Source organism: Pyxicephalus adspersus, chromosome 5 (assembly GCF_032062135.1).
Source record: "Pyxicephalus adspersus chromosome 5, UCB_Pads_2.0, whole genome shotgun sequence".
Lineage (NCBI taxonomy): Eukaryota > Metazoa > Chordata > Amphibia > Anura > Pyxicephalidae > Pyxicephalus > Pyxicephalus adspersus.
The window spans coordinates 89,973,604-89,996,100 of NC_092862.1; the positions used below are offsets into that span (position 1 = coordinate 89,973,604).

Consider the following 22,497-nt stretch of genomic DNA (forward strand, 5'->3'; position numbering starts at 1 on the left):
TGTTTTGGGCACCAAATCACAGAGAAAACCTAATATCTTCCAGTACTAGGTTATGTTCAGTTTTTTTAAACTTACATTCATTTACCCAATGTCTATGTGCAGGCAACCACATGTATATCTTGGTTTATCATGATTACATAACAATATTTAAGGGGCATGGACTGAACCTGAAGCAAAGTTGGGTCAGTTTTTTAATCGTCCACTAAAAGCCTGTAACGTGTAGCTAAGATGTTTAAAATGAAAAAAATGGTGTCCAGCAATCAGATATTAAAAGCATTTCATGCATTATTTTGCTCAATAATTAGTCCCCCTGTGTGCATTTTTATTATCAGGAAAAATTGCCTGGTGTTACACAACATCAGTTTTTTGGATGTTTAATTTTTGCGGTATTCCTCTCCTCCCTCTCTATTAGTAAGAACAGGCTGCTTGGCAGAGAGTCGGACAGCCCATCTGTACAGAAATTGTTACTAAACTGTCACCCAAAATGATTACTAATGATTCACTAACATTGCCACTTTTAAATGATCAAACCAAAGATCTAAAAATTCCTCAATAAACTTAAATATATTAGGAAGTCAAAAGACAGTGAACTTTTCCTATTTGTTCCCTTTAGGTTTGTTATATTGATCAATGAAGTTCTTTGGTATATACTGATGAAGTGGCTTGAAAAGCTTTAAAATCTCCTACATTACACGAAAAGTCCAGCTGAATGTGACTAACTACCACTGGGGCAGCACAGTTTGCTCACTGGCTAGCCGTCTTGCCTCAAGGGATCCAAGCATCATGGCTGTCCCAGGTTTATATCTCACCCAGGACACTATCTGCATGGAATTTGTATATTCCTACCATGTTTGCTTGGGTTTACTCCAGACTCCAATATGGGTTTTTTCCCACATTCCTAAAACATGCAAATAATTTAACTAACTGAAAATTGTCCTTAGACTAATTAATCACATATCACTTTACTGATAAACTACATATAATTAGGTGGGAACATTTGATTGTGAGGCCCTCTGCATAATATGTCGGTGCTATATAAATACAAGTTGATAGTAATATAGCTACACACTGACTTGGATAATGGGAACCTTCACAAACATGCTGATAAATTTATTTGCTTTAATTATTCTAACTTTATTCTAAAATTTGATTGTAAGCTCCTTTGGGAACCAGGCACTAATATGAATAGAACTATGCTCCGTGTGATATGTCAGTGCTTTAATAATACTATAAATAACACTGGGGAACACATTTTTTGTTGAGTTAGATCTTACACATCACATCCAGTTTTTACGATACCCTCCGTTTTTGTCAAAAAAACCTACAAATTTTACATACAATGAAAAAATAATGAAATAAATTGAATGTACTGGTTATTTCAAATTTCTTTTGTTCATACAAAGGATTTGTTGTTACTCTATGACATTTTTTTTTACAGTAAAACATTTGAAAGCTAATCGGGTAATCGGTTAAGGTAAAAATTTATGCTATAAGCTTTTCCTGGAGTGTTCAGTGTTAGGACAATCCAGACGGATGCTCCAACAATAGTGAGCTATCATATGTACATCCCATCCACCCTGATCCTTCCATGAACTTCAAATCCTGGTGGACTCGTTCACCTTGCTCATCACTGACTGCACCAAGGTTTTCCGGCAAGTTAGAAAGATGGCTATGCAAACAATGCATCTTGATGCTCATATTGCAACCAAGCATTTTGTAGCTCTCCAAAAGTTTCTGGACAATTTTTTTGTAATTATTTGCTTGTGTGTTTCCAAGAAAGTTCTTGACAATGGCTTTGAATGATAACCAAGCATTCTTTTCGACTTCTGACATTGTCCTGATGAAATGTTCATCTTTGATGAGCTGCCAATTTGTGGACCATCAAACACACCGGCCTTTATTTTTTAAAAATGACAGGCTAGGAAAAGCCAAAATGAAGTACTTGAAACTGTCTCCTTCAGTTAGCAAAGCTTTAACGAACTGCTTCATCAGACCCAGTTTCATGTGCAGAGGCGGAATATAATATTCTTTCTATCAACAACTGGCTCATGTAGAATGTTTGGATCACCTGGTTTTAGGGCAGATCTTGGAGGCCTATTCCTTCCTCCCCAATGCCGCTCACGAGCTCTGCTGTCCCACATGCACAGATAACAGGGATACTTGATGTATCCGTGTTGCTGACCAAGAAGGAGGCATACCATTTTAAGGTCAACACAGATGACCCAATTGTGTTGGTGATATTGCAACAACTCTCTTTATGTCTGCATATACTTCACAACGAGAAACTGAATGGCCAATTGGGACTGACTCAAATATATTGCTTTTGTGAAGGAGAATACATTTTAAGCTCTGATTTGACCTATCGATGAATAGTTGTCATTCAGTTGAGTTAAAGATTGGAATTCCCAATTCCTCCATTAAACCATGTATGTTATGCCAATATACAAAGCCACTGTCAGTTCTTAAGTACTGCAGAAATGCAATTTCTCTGGTTTGAAAGTACAATTCCTTTGTTCCTTTTTCAAGTAAGTTTTTCTCATGCAGTCTTGATGCTAGGAGTTCTGAAGCCTTCTTCGATAGTCTCAAATCACATACCTAATCATGCAACTTATGCTGATGAAATCCCTTACGAACAGAGTCCTCTTCAGTTTTTAACTCTTTATCATTGTTGTTACCTAGTTCATCACCATAACCATAGTAACTTATTTACATAGTAGGTTAGGTTGAAAAAAGACATAAGTCCATCAAGTTCAACCACTAGGGAAATAAACATATCCCAGATATAAAACCCTTTAGGACATAGTTGGTCCAGAGGAATGCAAAAAAAACCTTGGTACAATTTGCTTTAACAGGGGGAAAAAATTCCTTCCTAACTCCTTGAGGCAATCAGATGTTCCCTGGATCAACAGTCACTGTCTTTTTTTTACTTTAAAGCCTTATTACCCAATTATAGTCTGTGCTTCTAGAAAGGCATCTACCTTTTCCTTAAAGCAATCTATAGTAGTTGCTGAAACTACTTCCTGAAGGAGCCGATTCCACATTTTGCACAGATCTTACAGTAAAGAATCCCTTCCTTATCCGGAGCTTAAACTTCTTTTCCTCAGGACACAAATAGTGCCCTCTTGTTCTTTGTAATGATCCCAAAGTGAATAATGGGAAAGAGAGTTTTCCATATGGACCATTTTTATATTTATACAGGGTGATCATATCCCCTCTTAAACGTCTCTTCTCAAGGGAGAATAGATTCAGTTCAGCTAATCTCTCCTCATAGCTGATTTCCTCCATTCCTTTTATTAGTTTAGATGCCCTTCTCTGCACTCTCTCCAATTCCCCAATGTTCTTTTTGTGAACTTGTGCCCAAAACTGGACTGCATATTCCAGATGTGATCTGACCAATGCTTTGTACAGGGACAGGATTATGTCTCGATCTCTGCAGTCTATTCCTCTTTTAATACAAGAAAGTACTTTGCTAGCTTTAGGTATTGCAGCCTAATCATGTTTTTAAGAAGAGGGTAGTGTAACGAAAACCAGCACTGGGATTTCATCTGAATGAGCCACTGAGCGTATAGCCAATAGTAGACTAGGATATTCTATGTTACAATTATTTTTCTTTTTATTTCCTGAAGTTTTCACTATAAAAAAGTCACTGAAATGATCTCCTTGCTCTCGTCAAACTATAAGTATATCAAATGGCATCTCATCACGTGTTCCCTTTGTTCACATCTTTAAACCCTCGACACACTGTTTGCACACGTATGAGGGGCCCAAGACTTATCTTGAATACCAAGTTTACCTTTGAAATATGCCAAATAGGCTTGCTCTACAAATGTGCTGATGTTTGCCCTTTGACTGGGAATGGTGAAACTGCCACAGATATAACAAATTTAATCAGGGCTGTTTAGGTCACTTACGACGAGAAACACCAGAGCCAGACATGATCTGAAGGAAAGGAAATACGTGTGTAAGTAGAACAATAAATTTTGCCTATTCGCTACATAGAGCAGCGCACAACCTCTGACCACACTGTCTTGCGTGTAAATGAATATACAAAATCCACGCTACAGTAATCGCAATAATATAAGTGGTAGAGAAAAAACCTGACGTGATAAAAGAAAACTAACTGCACTTTCAGAATCAGCATACCTATTTTAGTTAAAAAATGTGTTCAAAATTGTTCCCCAGTGTAATAATTTGTTTCATAAAATATAAAAATAGCTTTGCCACAATGATTGTTAAACCAGCCTTGTGGGTGTGATTTGCAGCTCTTTTTGGTTCTCACTGTAGAAAATAATCTCACTAGCAAATGATGACCTTATTAGTTATAGGGAATTGAGCCTTTTAGTTTCTAAAATTCATATTCCACTTCATTTCTTCTTTATATGTATATTTATTGTTCTCCCTTGTAGTTTAACTTGTATTTTCTTTAAAATAGTTACCCTGCTGAAAGCTTCCTAATATTGCTTTCAATTTCCTTGTACAAAGATAGAGAAGTTTACTTTTCACTAAACCTCATATCCTTTCATATATCTGGGTCCAGGGATTTTTGAACAATTACTTTATCTTGAAAATATTGAACATCATCTGCATTCTTGTTTAAAGAAAAGAAGCAGTAATAAAATGTTGCTATGCTAAAGGACACCATGAGTATGATTTTTATACACTTTTAAGTTTTAAACCAACATTTATTGGTTTGATATAAAAAAGTAAAACACCCACACACAGTTAAATATGAAAAGAAAATGTATGAAATATGTCTTTATTAAAGCCCAATGCCAGGGAAAACAGTTCATGTTAGTTTTAGACAGAATGGGGAAGGGTTTAAACCTATCTTATGCTTTTCTTTGCTGTCATCATTAAATTGATTTCCCCTCATTTCCTATTCTAGTGACATAGGGTCATTAGGACAGGAAGTGATAGATTTCTTTAATATGGATTGTGACAGGTTAAAATTTGTATTAATTTTTTTATAAAATATGAAAGCATTAAAACCTGGGGTCTTTGTTTTCCCATAGTACACGATAACCTGACCAACAAAATACCATGAACCAATTTCAGGCGCTCTTTTACAAACCCTTTAGCACCTTTCTAATAGATACATATTTGGCATGACTGCAGATATAGGCCATAATAAAACTTTTTTTAATCAACATCAACAATAAATTCCCTGCTGGTGCTACATCTTTGCTATTGTTCAAATATAAAAAAAAAATTCTTCCTGTATAATGTGCAAACAAGGGTGCTGGTAACAACAAAGATAGTTTGTATCTTCAAAAAAGAAGTTTCAAACACTATAAACCAATAATGGAGAAATGTTGTGATGAAACAACAGGAAAAGTTTGTTCACTTAGCTTAGTTGAAAAGGTGGAACAGTGTAAATAGAAATACCCTATTATTCAACAGTAAAATAAAAACAAGAAATTGGTTTTGCTTACACATAATTGGATGATTTGTTAAACTGGACAACTTGAAAGCATCTCCCTGTGTGGGAGTTACGTTATTCCAGCCTGGCCAATCATGATGGCCAAAGATCAAAACCAGATAAAAGGAAGGAAGGAGAAGGAAGAAGATGAGTTGGCAGGAATGAAACCTTGACAAGTTAATATATTTTAAAAAAAAATGCCGTCAGGCAGGTAAGGTCATTTTGTTTTTATTAGTCTATCAAGGACCACTGTGTGTGTACTGGTGCCACATACAGGGCTGCCAACGCACAAGAAAGGACATGAAGATTAGTGCCTTACCATATGAGTGTGAGCTACAACACATGTGCGTGGGAGTTGCATTAGTGCCCTAAAACACACTAACACATTGCAAAAGTGTTTTTTTGGCATTTACCTTACTAAAATTTGTATGTAGTTTTGAATTTGCATGTACGTAATTATATCATGAACTTTGCCATTTTAATGCAATGTTGCATTACAGTGTTTCCATATATGAAAAAAATGTTATATCAATATTATAAGCAAAGATTAGCTCCCCTTATTTTATAAACATGGCTCTATATTTTTTTTTTTTTTCAGCTGGCTAAATATTTTTTGAAATCATTGCTATAATATTACAATACAATAATAATGATAAAAAGCAGAGGGAGTCCTCACCCTTCATCCCTATTCCCTAACAGAAACTTATATCTTCCTGTATACATTTTACCAGAATGAGATTGAATGCCTGCTGTTTTTAACATTGTGTCTGGAAAACAGATGATAAAGTACCATTCTTTTCACCCAATCAGTGCTAGTAAGTGCTGTCAAGTGCAGCTCCAACTGGGAAAAAGTAATAACTGAGCAAATGATATTGCACATTTGTTCTTAAAACTATAGGCTTCATTCACAGAGCATTAATAAAAGGGATAACAATCTGTATTTTATCCATGTGACTTTGACTTTATATGCTTTTTGTATTCAGTTGTCATTCTTTTTTTTTACAAAGATGTATATACTGGTTAGATTAGTGAACTGAATTAAATGCGTTTTAAAATATGGGTTTAATTTACAAAGCTAGTTTAGCACTGGTTCTGGTACCAAGGCTTTGTGGCCTGGGTCTTCTCCTGTAAGTGCCTTGCACTGGCTAATCCCTTCACATGATGAGACACCCATGCACACTGCCACTGGAGCATGGGGCTGAACATTCCGCTGAACAAGTGTCTAACAGTGAGCTGTTGAAAGAGACAGGTGTGTGCATCTATTTTTGAGATTTCAAATTCAAAAGTAAAACCAGTGTGTAAAACCAGAAAATTCCAGCTGAATTGACTTTATGTCCCTGAAACAAAACTATGTTTTCACTGGCACCTCTACAAATTGTGTCTCCAGTTTCTTTTGCTCAAAACATGTTTTATGTAATGGTCAGGTAAAGTAACTTGATTATAGGTTTACTTCATTGAAGTCTGTCATCCTTAATTTTGCCTGCAAAACTTGTAGGCTATTTACAGTAGGGCTTATCCGTTTCATTCACATTCTCCCATTCATTAAAACATATTCTGAGGCAGCAAACACAAAAACACAATGGCAGAACAGCTTAAACAAAGATGTTATTGTAGGAGACATTTAGAAATGTGGAACAATTCTGTGGGTATGCTAAGTTTTTAAGATGGTACATGCTTTAACTGATATGGCTGATGAAGCAGTTAAGCTAACTGTTGTCATGCTATCTTAAGATGGCACATATTACTGGAAAAGTTAGACAGGAATGGGTTTTATTGTCATAGGAAATGGCCTTTTAGGCATTGTCCTGTATGTTCTGGAATCCTGCCAACAAGTATATAAGGTAGCTTGTCTTCTACAGGCCTGGTATAATCTAGTGCTCCCTAGCCATACTAACCCTGTTCATCCAAGGGATATGGATTCTTTATGTTTTAAAACAATATTTATTCCTAATATAATACATTTATTATAATTGCATCATCTGCATCAGTGTAAAAAATAAGGTGTTCTGAGCAGTAATGTGTGCAACTTGGGAGACTTTTTTTAAACAATTTTAACAGTACATATGTAGTTGCCACCCAATAGTGTTGTTATGTATATTATTAACATTAATATTAATAATAACCAGAATTTATAGCGCAAGCATATTACGCAGCGCTGTACATGAAATAGGGGTTGCAAATGACAGACAGATACAGACAGTGACACAGAAGGAGGTGAGGACACTGCCCCGAGGAGCCCGATATGACAATAAATCTACTTTGCTATCTAACTTATGGAGTAAGATACATAAATTCCAACATGTTTCTGCTTCGTGGCCTGGGTCTTCGTGGCCTGGGTCTTCTCTTGTAAGTGCCTTGCACTGGACTAAATTGCCTGATAACTATTACTTATATTAGGTTTGATTTAAATAAGCATGAAAGTAAACATTACAAAAACATTTGCTAAAAAAGGGCAATTTCAGACACATGGTGAACTGCAGTGTTCTTCCACAGGCTCAACCGTGGTCCCAATCTCTTCTATTCAAGTTAATGGGAGCAGTAGGAAACAATTTTGTGCATGCAAACCACAATGCGGTTTTAGAAAGCAGAAGGTCACTTTTGGCTTTGCTTTTGAAAGAGCTGACAAATGCATGCAAATGTGTTACCTGCTGTGCCAACTGCAGTTTTCCTCTAACACACCTAATATCTATAAGGTTGTTTATAAACTTCTGGTATCTAGTACCTCCTAAGTACATTGCTTTACTCTAGATAATGAAACAACTACCTAACAGCAAGATCAAATTCAGTTATGGCATTAAACATTTCTTTATAGAATGAAAAATAAAAATTCTGTGCAATTTTGTGAAACATATGCTTCAGAAAGAATACATAAAACAACATACAATTTCTATAGCGATCCCTAGTGCTTTCATACCAGAAATGAAATTCATCTCATTTGTTTAATCATGTTAAAATTAATCTAGGGTATATTCTGTTGTGTAAAAAATCCTCACTACTATCACTTATACATTAAAATGAGAAAAATGGAAACAATTTAGAGAGTGACAAAATGTAGAGGAAGCAATGATAATAGACTGGACACTGGGTTACAGAGGACAGAGAGTGAAAGATATATGAGATCCCTATGTAAATTATTCAGCTTCATTTTATAATATTTTAGTGAGTTTTCCCATTAGAGACCATTTCTTTATTTTTCCCTGGATAGAAGTTGTATGTAGATTTAATGAAATATTCAGAGGTATTTCATTGCAAGTAGGTTTGATTTTGATTGGTGGTTATGAAAACAGTTTTGGTACTATTAGTTTTAATTTAATTATTTATTTAACCAAAACATTTCTTTTTAGCTTTTAGATAGCTTTGGATAGATAGATTTAGAACCTCTGTCCTGTTTTTATTGTTGACAGAAGAAAAGAAAATGCTGTGATATTCCTGATATAGAGTTCTGGATCGTAAGTGGGCTCTAACATTGCTCTGCCAGATTTGTGGAAATACTGAGCCAGTGATGTTCACATATCCACAAAGCTGCTAGCTCCAGCTTCCTCTCTTTTTCCTATGCCTCCATCTTGGCAATTTGAGGATTTGTTACTATTTAAATTATTCCTATGATCTAATTCAATCAAAGTTTATTGCAGAAGGTTTCAGGTTTTTCTATCCCTACTTAAATCCACAAAAGTACAAATAGAGGGGGTCACCCTCTCTGTTTGCGCTAGTTGCCATTGTCAATAAAATGAAAAGTGATATGAAATCCAAAATTTTAGGATCTTGCCACAAAACTTGATGTGAAATCCTCCAGAACAGTGCTGAGAGACAAACGGACAGTTTGTTGTGTCATTCCCTGAAGCAAATAGTTCTCGCTTAAATGGATTACCCCATTACCAGAAGATGTGTTTTAGGGTCACCATATAACAAAAAAGTAAATATATAACAAAAAAGAAATGGATCACTCTAATACATCAATTCCTATATTGGAAACTGATCTACTATTTTGACTTTAATGTATATGTACCATAGGCTAATTCAACTTTTTTTCCCCCAAAATTTAGTTGATTTACTAAAGGAATAAATGTTCACATACATAGCAAAAACAAATTATCCTTTTGCAAGGAATTTCACTTAATTTAGTAAATGTGATGATGCTCTGCTGATTTCAACTGCCCAACTGTGCAGGGTAAAAAAATAAAGATTTCACTATAGGTGGTTATTCTTTGCAAAGTGCATTTTAACATTTTCACATATTCACATTTATTCAGCTAAGTGAATTATCCCTTACAAGGTAATAATTCATCTTGGTAAGTGAACAGGCTAAATTCCTTTCTTAATGTGAAGGAACATCTGGTTATTTTTGGTAATGATGGGGTTTTCCAATTTGCCTACAATGTTTTCAAACAAAATTTATGTCACTGGATCCTGAATTTACTGAGTTTCCAAAGTAGGTATTGGGTTGGCTTTCTCCTCATCAGTAGGACGCCAACAAATGTTGAGCATTGTATGCATTATACAACTTCCTTTTGTGAAAATGGGAAGCCCCTTCAATCAACCAAGCACAATAAAACTATATTTAGCAACAAAGACATAAATCTGCTGAATTCATTCTGTACAAAAAACATTCAAAACACACAAACTAATTACTGGTATTTGTTTGCAGGTAAAGTGAAATTTCTAATGAATTTCTTTAGCTTGACTGCTAATAGTGCCAAAAGTGGCAAACTTTTATCGTAAAATCGTGAATAAAAAATTCCCATAGCTTTATATTTCCAGTGTGTGACCTTATCAGTTGTACATTTGATAATCATGAATTACTTTTCAGCAAAAAAATCACAGTTTTCTATCATTTGAATTGCCAGATCACTTCCATAGTGTTTTCAGCATAATGCCACTTTATAAACAAATCTTATCTTTCCAAAACACAATATAACTTGCTGCAAGACTCAACTCCAGGTCACCACCATATCTCATCATCCTGTCCTTGTCTAACAATGCTATCAGTAAGGAACATGTTCTGTTTATTTATATTAGCATCTATAGTACACATCCTCTATTTCAATATCACAATACATAACCTGGTTTCAATTTTAAATGGCATTACTTTGGAACATAAACATTACAATGCATTGTTAAAGCTAATATGTTATCATTGAAGCCCTCCTTTTATATAAGACTACCTATTCAGTGGCTTTTCTTTACAAGTTTGACATGAGAAAAGATAAGGGTTCTTAAACACAATAAATGTCTAGCATTCTTCTGACATACAATCATGTTACTTACCACAAACCACAGACAAGAAAAGTTGTAAAAGAGACAAGACATGTTTATCCATTCCGACCAGCTGTAATAATAGTCAATTCAAAAGGTTTAAAACATCTGAGACAAGTGACCATGGGTTCATAGGACGGAAGGCTTCATGGGAAAGTACAATTCACATCACAAGAATAAACTTCATTCTCAGTAAAACAACATTAACCAAGAAGATGAAGGCAAATATTACAGTTCAGCTCTGATATTCCCTTAGCTTCAGTCAAACTCCAGTTAACATCAAATTGATGCTAAAAATAGCTATTTAAAATAAGAGCACAAATTTTTCCACGCTACAGGCAATTGACTTGATTTAATAAAATGCAAGTACTTGTATTTCCGTCTTGAATTTATTGTGATTTGAAATATTTGATAGCAGCTCTGTATAGATCAGCCACGATATCTACGACGTAGATTTGTCTGGTTACTGATTCCTTTCCTCTTGTTTTCAGTGTTCTATTGTCTTTTTGAACTAAGAACTTGGCTACAATGGTAAAATAAGCTGCTGCTGATATTCTATGGCTGCTGTTACAATGAACATTAACAGCATGTAGCAGCCTTGAGAGAAGTCCCTTGTCTGTGCTCGCCACCCCTTTGACACACCTCCTTCCTTCCTCAGCCCAGCATCACCAGCATAAAGACGACATGTATTGCTGTATAGTTACGCTGTAACATTTTACCCATCCATACACCGAATGTAATTGTAATTTATAAAATAATATTTTAAATATTAGTACATTTTGCACTGATATTGAACATACATGTATCTTCTCACACTTATTAAACAGTTATGCTACATAATAACACATTTCTGTTAATAATAATAATTATGTAATAATTCACCTATTTTATGCAAAGCAATTTGACAACAGACACTGATTTACTAAGATGAATTATTATTATTTCTACAATTATTGTTATGTCTAACACAACCTGCAATAGTATTAATATTATTATTATTATTATTATTATTATTAATAAACAGGATGTATATAGCGCCAACATATTACGCAGCGCTGTACATTGAATATGGGTTCCAAATGCAAACGTATAAAAACAGTGGCACTGGAGGAGAGGACCCTGCCCCAAAGAGCTTACAATCCAGTAGGTGGGGGAATCAACACACAATAGGATGGAAGATATGTAATAGTGGGAACTAGTGACGATTTCAAAAGACAGAAGAAGACAGGTAGGCAAGTTTGAAAAATGGGTTTTGAGTGCTCTTTTAAATGAGCAGAAAGTAGGAGCAAGCTGTATTGGACGGGGAAGACTGTTCAGGAGAGTTAGGGCAGCTCTAGAAAAGTCATGTAGTCCTTGCAGTGATGAGGTTATGAGTGAGGAAGTCAGTTGTAGGTCATCAGAGGAGCGAAGAGAGGGGCTGGGGGAGTATTTTTTTACAAGTTCAGAAATGTAAGTGGGACAAGAACTGTGGAGGGATTTGAAGGCAAAGCACAGGAGCTTGAATTTAATTCTAAGGTGAAATGGAAGCAAGTGTGGAGAACTGCAAAGAGATGCCGCGTAAGAGGAGTGGTAGCAAGGATGGATGAGTCTGGTGGCAGCATTCATAATAGATTGTAGAGATGAGAGTCGGGTTAGTGGAATACCAGAGAGGAGGAGGTTACAGTAGTCCAGACGAGAGATTATAAGAGTGTGTACAAGGAGTTTTGTGGTCTCTGAGGACAGGTAGGGGCAGAGATAGATATTTTCATCTACACAACATTTGGAGATGTTGCGTAGATGAAAGTTACAGGACATGCAAATGTTTTGAAAATGGGGGTAAATGGGAGGGCAGAGTCAAAGGTGATGCCAAGACAACGTGCCTAAGGAGAGGGACGAATAACAGTGTTGTTAACAGTTGGAAAAATGTCAGAGGAAGACATGGAATTTGATGGGGGGATGATGATGAGTTCTGTTTTATCCAGGTTGAGTTTTAAGAATGGGTCAGACATCCATGATGATATGGCTGACAGGCAGCATGAGACCTTATCCAGGACTGAAGGAGACAAGTCAGGGGTGGACAGATAGATTTGAGTGTCATCAGCATATAGAGATACTGTAAGCCAAAGGAGGATATGAGACTACCGAGAGAGGAGGTGTACAGAGAAAAGAGAACCGGTCCAAGGACCCTTGAAGAACACCAACAGGTAGGAGAGTGTGAGTTGAGGAGTTACCATGATTTGTATTAGAAGGGGGTGATCAACAGTGTCAAAATCGGAGGAAAGACCAAGGAGAAGGGAAAGGTTACCTTGAGACTTAGCTCTGACAAGGTCATTGGCCACTTTAGTAAGGGCTGTTTCAGTGGAATGGGCAGCTCGAAAACCAGACTGGAGAGGGATAGGAAAAGAAGGAAATGAAGGAAAGAGTTGGTGCTCAGATAATTGGTGTCTTTTGTAGATTCAAGAATTTTGGAGACATATGGGAAAAGGGAGATAGGATGGTAGTTAGAGGATAGGAAAAGGTTCCAGTGAGGGTTTCTTCAGGATAGGGGGAATTATGGCGTGTTTGAAAGCGGAGGGGTATGTACCAGTAGAAAGGGAGAGATTGAATAGTTCGGTTAGGGCAGGGGCCAGGGTGGTGGAATGGGCACAGAGTAGATCAGAGGGAATTGAGTCAAGCGGACAGGTAGTAGATAGAGATGAGATGAGAGAAGAGAAGAGACTTCTTCCACAGTAACAGGGCTGAAGGAGGCCAGTGATTTACAAGAGGACAGGGTGGGTATTGTTGGAGTGGCTCAGTGAGTGGAGACATCATGTCTGATTTTGTCAATTTTACCTCTAAATTAGGTGGCTATGTCTTGGGCAGAGAAGGTTGTTGTGGGGGGAGCAGGTGTGGGGTTTAAGAGAGAGTCAATTGTTGAGAAGAGGTTGCGTTGATTGGAAGCTTGAGAGGAAATGACAGAAAGGAAATGACAGAGGTTGCGTGGGTTGGAAGTTTGAAAAAAAATGACAGCGGAGAAAAAATTTTGCTTGGTGACAGTGAGCTCAGTGTTAAAGCTTTGTAGCTTGGCTTTGTAGTCTATGAAGTCAGTGCTGAGGCCAGATTTTCTCCACTTGCGCTGAGCTGCATGAACAGTCTTTTGTAGCTGTTTCGTGTGATTGTTGTGCCAGGGTCGGGGTTTGGGAGAGCGGGGGTAGCGGAAGGTGGTAGGGGAAACTTTATCCAGAGCCAAGGAAAGAGAGTGGTTTAACTGGGTGGCAGCTTCATCTGGGGAGGTGATTTTAGAGAGAGCGGGGGTTAGGGACACAAGGCGGTATGAGAATAGGTTGTGGTCAAGGGGACAGATATCTCACTGCCATTGACCAGATCTGGGGTGTGGCAAAGTCGGGCAAGAATTGGATAGGTTGAAAATGATAAGGTTGTGATCAGAAAGGGAAAATGGTGTGTTGTCATGGAGGGTGAGGTTGCGTAATTTTGAAAATACTGGGTCTAAAGTGTGTCTGGCGCTGTGTGTTTGGGGCAATTGCTGTTCTCTGTGAGTCCAAATGAGGAGGTATTGAAGAGCAGTTTGGCTAAGGAAGGATGGTTGGGCTCATCCACTGCAACATTAATGCCACAGAGGATGAGGGTGGGCAGGTCATGGGAAAGAATGTGTGGAAGGCAAGAGGCAAAGAGCCGGGGGAGGGGGCGGTAGACAACAGCAACAATGAGGGGTAAGGGGCTGAAGAGACGGACAGAGTGGACTTCAAAAGAGGTGAAAATGAGAGAGGGCAAGGTAGGAAGGACTCTGTATGTACAGTTAGGTGGGAGAATGAGACCCACACCACCCCCTACCCTGTTGCCAGGTCTAGGGGTATATGTGAAGTGCAGGCCTTCATAGGAGAGAGCAGCAGCAGAGGCAGAGTCAGAGGAGGAAAGACAAGTTTCAGTGGGAGCCAGGAAGTTCAGAGATTTAGCGAGAGGAAGATTGTGTATAGAGGTTTATTAATTGCCAGCAGATCTGAAATTCCATAGAGTCCCAGAGAGAGGGGATAAGAACTTATAGGGTAGGGTGAATGGGGATGAGGTTGAGAGAAGGGAGTATCCTGCTGAAAGTGTAGGGAAGAGAGAGGCTGTGGGGGGGGGGACCAGGGTTGGGTGAGATGTCACCAGAAAGTAGCAGTGGAGAAAAAAGGTACAGGAGTAAAGACAGAGAAATCAGGAGAGTGAAGTAGCAGAGAGACAAAAGGTTATTAGACTGGGGAGGACAGGGAGTAGTGCCAGCAAAGAGAGTGCAGGGTGAATAATACATTTTAACAGATAATTGCGAAATATATGCGTACAATAAACAATGTGGCAAACTGAAGTTCATGAGAGCCGGTCCTGTAATTTGGGTTGTAGCAAGGCTTCCAAGCTTGTTGAGTTCCAGGAGTAGGATATGATGAGTCAGTCAAAGAGATGGTTTGATTAAATAGCAGTTCAGAATGGCAGCAGCAGAGGATGTGTTGGAGTCCAGGTGGATGAATCAGTCCAGAGGCTGGAGATTGGATGTGCAGAGTGTAATTGTATGTTCGCTTCTGTTCCAATTCATGTGTCAATCCCTGTAATATTTCCCATTGCACTTATAATGTTGGCACTTAGGATTTGGGCACGTGACCAGGGTCCCAGCCTGTTATTTAAATAGAAGTGCTTTTGGCCCTGAATATGGATGGTCATATTCATATTTAGAAAATAATGTAATTAAATGTGATTTAGTTGTTTTAATTGCAAAAAAGCTACCGAGTAGGTTACACGTCTACTTATACTTACATTGATTTATTATCCTTATTATATTAAGTATATAACCATATACAAATGTGATTAGTAGACATGAACGAATTGGTTAGCTGCAATGTTTTACTAGAAAGTACCAATTGATTAAAGACAAGGGTTCCCATTTGTGGTCAGTTTTTTTTATTGTTGGGTTATCTCATGTACTCCCCCTTACTGCCATGTTACCCTCAAATTTTTCTATGGAAAATGTTCACTCAAAGCAAATCATACAGCTTCTGTGATTAGCCACAATCCTCCATATAAGCATTGCAATCGTGCATGCTTACTAGTGTCTGTAGACAGCCCTTATTATATTCCACATTTCAGCTTATTTACCACCTTTGCTTTCACAGGTGACTTTGCAATAAAGTTGGACAATTAAATGTTTTAATATGCTGACTCTCAATTTTGATGGACACATAACTGAACATCTTTAAGTGCTGGCCACAGCTCTAATTAGTAGCCACGCTACTGCTTTTTTTTTTTTTTTTTTTTTTTTACCACTGTTATACTTCAATATACCTCATCATTATTTAGTGCCTTTACTACTACTAGAGTGATATTTTTTATTATTCTTGCTCACATCATCTGCAGCCTGGTGTTATCCTCTGTTCTGGTGGTAGCCAGTAGGGATGAGCGAGAATGCCAGAAGAGTTTCTCCATTGAGAGTGCATTTGCATTTCAGTTCCCACGGCCACAGGGTTGATAAGTACAGCCCGGTGACCGTGGGAACTGAACTGCAGATGAGTTTCACTATTGAGAGTCCGCCTGCACTCGCGTGCCTCCAATCAGCTGTGACCGCAAAGTTCCCATGGTCACTGGGCTGTACCTAATTACCCGCCCCGGGATTGCAGTGGATTCTTAAGGCTGCATTTATTCATGCAGCCCAGGGAATCCTCCTGTTTGCGACCCCCGGGCACCAGAGGTTAATAGACTTCTAGTGCCCCGGGATCGCAGTGGATTCTCAGGGCTGCATGAACGAATGCAGCCCTGAGAATCCACTGCGATCCCGGGGCACTAGAAGTCTATTAACCTCTGGTGCCCGGGGGTCGCAAACAGGAGGATTCCCTGGGCTGCATGAATAAATCCTGTGTGCGATCCCTGGCACTAGAGGGTAAATGGGGACAAGTCTCCCCATTCAAAACCACTGGTGCTCTCTCATTGGCCGAAGAAAGCTTTCCTCAGCCACTCAGAAAGCACTAGAGGTTTTGAATGTGGAGACTTGTCCTCATTTAACCTCTACTGCTGGGAATCTCACACTGAGCTGATCAATGAATGCAGCCGGCGCTTCATTTTGGTAAGCGAGAACGGACAAATTTGCAGCGAGATTGAAGTTTAAAAACACACTCGCTCATCCCTAGTAGCCAGTTTTTATTCTCATTCGTGCCAATTATTAGTATTCCAACAGCAACAATCACAAAGTTTTTCACTTTATATCCTTTTGTTGCTATACAATTAATGACTTGCTTATGCATATCTTTTGAGATCCACGGGAAGATAATCCAGTGCCATAGTAAGATTTTCCTAAGGATTCCTATTTTCGGATTAAACTTTAGTATATACCTGCCATTTCCTGAATATATATGTAAACATGTTCACAAGGGAGAAAATGATAACTGGAGTTATATTGTAAAATATGTACAAGTATGCAACTATGTGTGCACAGCACATTTGTTAAAATCAGGCAGGTGTGGCTGCGGTGAAGGACTGAAAGACAAATAGATTGTCAGATAGTGTCCACTGTCATCTGAAAAGAAATAAAGGAAGAATACTCATTTTGTGCAAATGCTGTATCTGTCACCAGATAATAAGTTTCAGATTATAATTATCTTCTACCTAATTATAATCTGAAACGTATTATCTGTATCTAAATTGTATCATGGTCTAGTACAACCTACTGTGTGTGTACACATTCCCTTTTTCCAAAAATAACCTAAATGATTTTGCTTTACTGCATATTGACATAGAACTCCAGAGAACTCTAGTGAAAAAAAAAATGTTTTCACTAACAGTGAAAGGATATGGGCCCAGCTGATCTTTGGACAACTCATAGACTGGTAATCAAGGGTAACATGTTGTCTGTGTGGAATAAACACACATAGGCAAACCAAAACCTCAACACCCAATCATTATTTTACACTATTTTATATTTCAGAACTATAGAAAAATGCAAAGGCCTTGGCTTACAACTTCTCAGAGCAGAAATTAGGATTGCAATCAATTTTTTTACCTACATGCCAACACAGTGGCTGATATAAACAATTTGCAAATGTATGTCAGATTCTCAATTTCCCAAAACTTTACGCACCATCAAAACTAAGCTTTCTGCACTTATGATACATAACACTTAGATGACCTTATTTCTCTCTACTGAGGAAATTTACCTTCTTCTGTCCTTCACATAACAGATACTCTAGATTAGACTATTTTTTCATCTCAATAACAGATCCCCCCAACCTGTCTCATGCATCAAAAGAAACCATTATGATCTCAGATCATGTCCCAATCACATTCACTTTTACCTTTCCTGAAAAGACAACTCATTCACCAGATTCAGGAACTAAAGCTATCCCATAAAAAGTCGTTGGCCGAGGAGACTCTGTCTGAACTGGCCGGGATGCGACAATATCTCAATGGTCTGCTAGAAACCTAGATAAAAGGTTTATTCACATTGTCCTAAAAATTCTTTTACATACACAGTAACAAGAGTGGTAAATTTTTGCCGAAGGTGCTGCCTCCTTACCAAGTTGCAAGCACTGTAACACAAATAGGAGACCATAACAGAAATGTCCACTCCAAGAACATTGCAAACCAATTTAACTATATAACTCTCCCCCCCACACACACAAACAAATCATACCGCAGAAAGAAACTTACAAGACATCAAAAACTTTCTAGATTAGGTCCAGCCAAGTTCTCTTGGGAATCGGCAGAGGCGCTGGAATCAACAATAACTGAGTCAGAACTTACCAGAGCTTTAAAGCAACTAAAACCGGGTAAAAGCCCAGGCCAGGATGGTCTACCAACACAATATTACAAATCATTTATTTCCACATTAGCAAAGCCATTTCTTTTGATATTCAACTGTTTGCAGATACTTCAGGCCTCTGACAGTCCCACGAAAATGTAATCAAACTTCCGGTGGATTCGCAAAATTTCAGCAAAAAATCTCATTAAAGTCAATCGGCCAACTTTAAACATTATTTGCAAAGCCCCTATACATGTTAGAACCAACAAAACTTTCTAGGTAAGTGTAAGAGAAAAGTGACAACAAGGTAAAAATACAAAAGTTCCAAAAGACTTTGTGGTTTTCAAGAAAATGGCAGGCAAAGCGACAGCAGGCAAATAGGATTTTTGCGTGGTGGACAGCATCCAGAAGGCAGCGTAAACATTAGGACATTGAGAAAGGGTGAACTCAACCCAATAGCAACAGTCTCTACCATCAAAACAGCAGGAAAACACGTTGCTACTTAATGTACGCACCCCTATTGAATTTACAAAGCTGCATAATATCTTAATGCTATATAAATCCTGTTTATTAATAATATTAATTGCTAGCTGGCATCATGACCTGGATGACATGGCAAATAGGATTTTTGCATGATGGACAGCATCCAGAAGGCAGCATAAATATTAGGACATTGAGAAAGGGTGAACTCAACCCACTAGCAGCTGTCTCTGCTGTTAAAACAGCAGAAGAATGCATTGCTATTTAATGTACGCACCCTTTTTAATTTATAGAGCTGCATATGTGTTTACGCTATATAAATCTTGTTTAATAAAAATAATAATTGGTAGCTGGCATTATGTCTTGGATGACATGTGTTAGAAATGCTACCCATAAAGTCGTGGACAAGTAGTGCGGTGACATTAGGCAATAGGATGGAGGACCAGAGACAGAGCCTGGGTCAGCGAGAGCAGTAGCAGTGTGTGGCATCTGGTCAGCTATCGCCAGGGAGACCGCATTGGTAAGAGTCATGGAGAGCTGGGTGAAGTGCATCGTCATTGCCACCCAGAAGTATACAATTTTAGTGAATGGAGTACTGACAGGCAGCAGGAGGAGGAGGCGGAGGGCCCTAAGTTGGAGTTGGGACCGCATTGGTAACTGGCATCTTGAGCAAGGTGTAGTGACACCACCCAGAAGTGTAAAATTTTAGTGAATGGAGTACTGGCAGGCGGCAGCAGCAGCAGCAAGAGGAGGCGCTGGGCCCTGAGAAGGATCATGGACCGCATTGGTAACTGGCATCTAGAGCTGGGTGTAGTACATTGTCAATGCCACCCTGAAGTGTGTAATACAGTTTAAGTGAATAGAGTTCTGACAAGCGGCAGCAACAGCAGGAGGAGGAGGCGATGGGCCCTGAGAAGTAGCGTGGACGGCATTAGTACCTGGCATCTAGAGCTGGGTGTAGTGAATTGTCAATGACACCCAGAAGTGTGTAATACAATTATAGTGAATAGAGTACTGACAGGCGGCAGCAGCAACAGCATCAGGAGGAGGTGGTGGGCCCTGAGACAGAGCATAGAGCGTATTGGTAACTGACATCTAGAGCTGGGTGCATCTTCAATGATACCCAGAAGTGTGTAATACAATTTTGGTGAATGGAGTACTGACAGGCAGCAGCAGCAACAGCATCAGGAGGAGGCGGTGGGCCCTGAGATGGAACGTGGAACGCATGTGTAACAGATATCTAGAGCTGGGAGTAGTGCATCGTCAATGACACCCAGAAGTGTTTATTACAATTATAGTGAATGGAGTACTGACAGGCGGCAGCAGCAACAGCATCAGGAGGAGGTGATGGGCCATGAGACAGAGCGTGGGGCTCATTGGTGAGTGACATCCAGAGCTGGGTGTAGTGCATCATCAATGACACCCAAAAGTGTGTAATACATTTTTTGTGAATGAAGTACTGGGCAGGCGGCAGCAGCAACAGCAGGAGGAGGAGCGGGTGGACCATGAGACGGAGCGTGGACCGCATTGGTAACTGGCATCTAGAGCTGGGTGTAGTACATTGTCAATGCCACCCTGAAGTCTGTAATACAATTTAAGTGAATGTAGTACTGACAAGCGGCAGCAACAGCAGGAGGAGGAGGCGGTGGGCCCTGAGAAGGAGCGTGGACGGCATTGGTACCTGGCATCTAGAGCTCGGTGTAGTGAATCGTCAATGACACCCAGAAGTGTGTAATACAATTATAATGAATTGAGTACTGACAGGCGGCAGCAGTAACAGCATCAGGACAAGGTGGTGGGCCCTGAGACAGAGCGTGGAACGTATTGGTAACTGATATCTAGAGCTGGGTGTAGTGCATCGTCAATGCCAACCCGAAGTGTGTAATGCAAATATTTGAAATTTGTGATTAAACGTAGAAGGGCCAGACCAAGATGTTTTGTGCGCCAGCGCTGTTGCTGTGGTCTGTGGTGCTGGAAGTGCTAGGAAGGTAGACAATATTGCTAGTTTGAATCATTAGCTGAAAAATTAGGCAAAGGCAATGGTACCTATCAGTGTGACAGTACATCTGCAGTTTGTTGGCCTCCCAGAAGCAGCAGAAATGTAAAGTGCACAATGGCAGGCATGACAATGGCGAAGAATGCCACCCCTGGACGTTGCTTAGCTGACAGGCTGTTTGGTGATAGGCAACCACAGACTTAGCACAGGAGCAGTGTGGGTTCACAGAGGCATCTAGGTTGGCCTAGTGAGTCCTTGTGTCAAGTCAATTAGTGACATCTGCAGTGGGGATATGATAGTTGTTAGTAACCCACCTTTCATTCATTTTCAAAAAGGTGAGGTGATTGACATTTTCCAGCGACAGTCGTGATCGGTTTTCCATTACCACTCCTCCAGTGGCACTGAAGGTTCTTTCGAACTGAACACTAGATGCCGGGCACAAATGAAGCTTGATGGCATACTGTGCCAACTGCGGGCAGGTTTCAAGCCTATTGACCCAAAAATTAATGGCGTCACTACTGTCAGGACAGGCATCCTCCTCATAACTGCTGTCGTCAACACCACCACCAACAGCCAGAAAAGAGCCAATGTAATCGTGCACCATGCGCTTCATCCGTTCTCGATGATTATGCCCCTGCACTTCACTTGTTTGAGGTGGCCGCATCAGGTTTCGCCAGGCATCCAGAAAATCCCCCTGCCTTGGCCTACACTTTTGGATGTGTGCGGCCTGCTGCCCCTAATGCTGATGCTACTGCCGCCGCTACAGGGCGATACGGTGGAGGCGGTGTCCGCCTGAGCTCCCTGCGTGGAATGTGATGCGAAGAACTCCTCACACAGCTGGTCGCATAGTATTCTGCTCAGGCGAGTCACCTTTTCTTTCTCTTGTACCGGGTTGGGTAGAAACTGTGTCATATTGTCTTTGTAGCGATGATCCAGAAGTGTGGCCAGCCAGTAATCATTCCGGTTTTTGATTTTGCAAACGGGGTCCCTTCCTAGGCATCACAACATGTGGACACACATATAAAAGAGGGGTTCCCTGGGCTCATCCTTCTCCTGTCCCTCAGTAGGCACCAAAACATCTTCCTTCTCATCCCCCACCTTCTCCCATTCAATCTGCAACAGTTTCTGTTGTTCCATCGTCCGCACAATGCCTGGGGCATGACAGCACGAGTGCGGGTTGGAAGGGTCCTGTCCAGCAGCCCCAACATGGTCTCCTTCATCATCATCATCATAATTATCTTCCTCCTCCTCCTTCTCTTGAACCTCCTGATGCTGGCCAGTGTCCCTTCTTGCTCCTCCTGATGCTGGCTGTGCTCTACAGAGAGTGTAATGTCACCCGCATCCTCCTCCCCCAGTTCTTCCACTCCTCCCATTGCCACTTTCAATCAGGCCACACAGGGTAATATCGAGCAGAAAGATGATGGGAATGACATTGTTCCAGCCTAACTGCTACCGACTCAACGTTTGTGGCCTGCTCAAAGGGGGCCAGTACCTTGCACAGCGTCTCCATCTGCAGCCACTGGTCAGTGTTGCCCTGCTGCCTCCATGCACCACGCTGACCACGAAATGGCAGATGGCTAGCTTTTGCTCACAGAGACGCTGGAGCATGTGCAG

General features: G+C 39.7%; 1 protein-coding gene across 1 annotated transcript in view; it reads right to left on the bottom strand.

The window, feature by feature from the left end:
- RAMP3 (receptor activity modifying protein 3) overlaps nucleotides 1-11,270 on the bottom strand; it is a 245,929-nt gene extending 234,659 nt beyond the window's left edge. The window contains exon 1 of the mRNA XM_072412083.1: nucleotides 10,685-11,270. Within this exon, the coding sequence (XP_072268184.1) occupies nucleotides 10,685-10,736 (52 nt within the window). The 5' untranslated portion in view covers nucleotides 10,737-11,270. The remainder of the gene's footprint in view (nucleotides 1-10,684) is intronic.
- Between the last annotated feature and the right edge of the window lie 11,227 nt (nucleotides 11,271-22,497).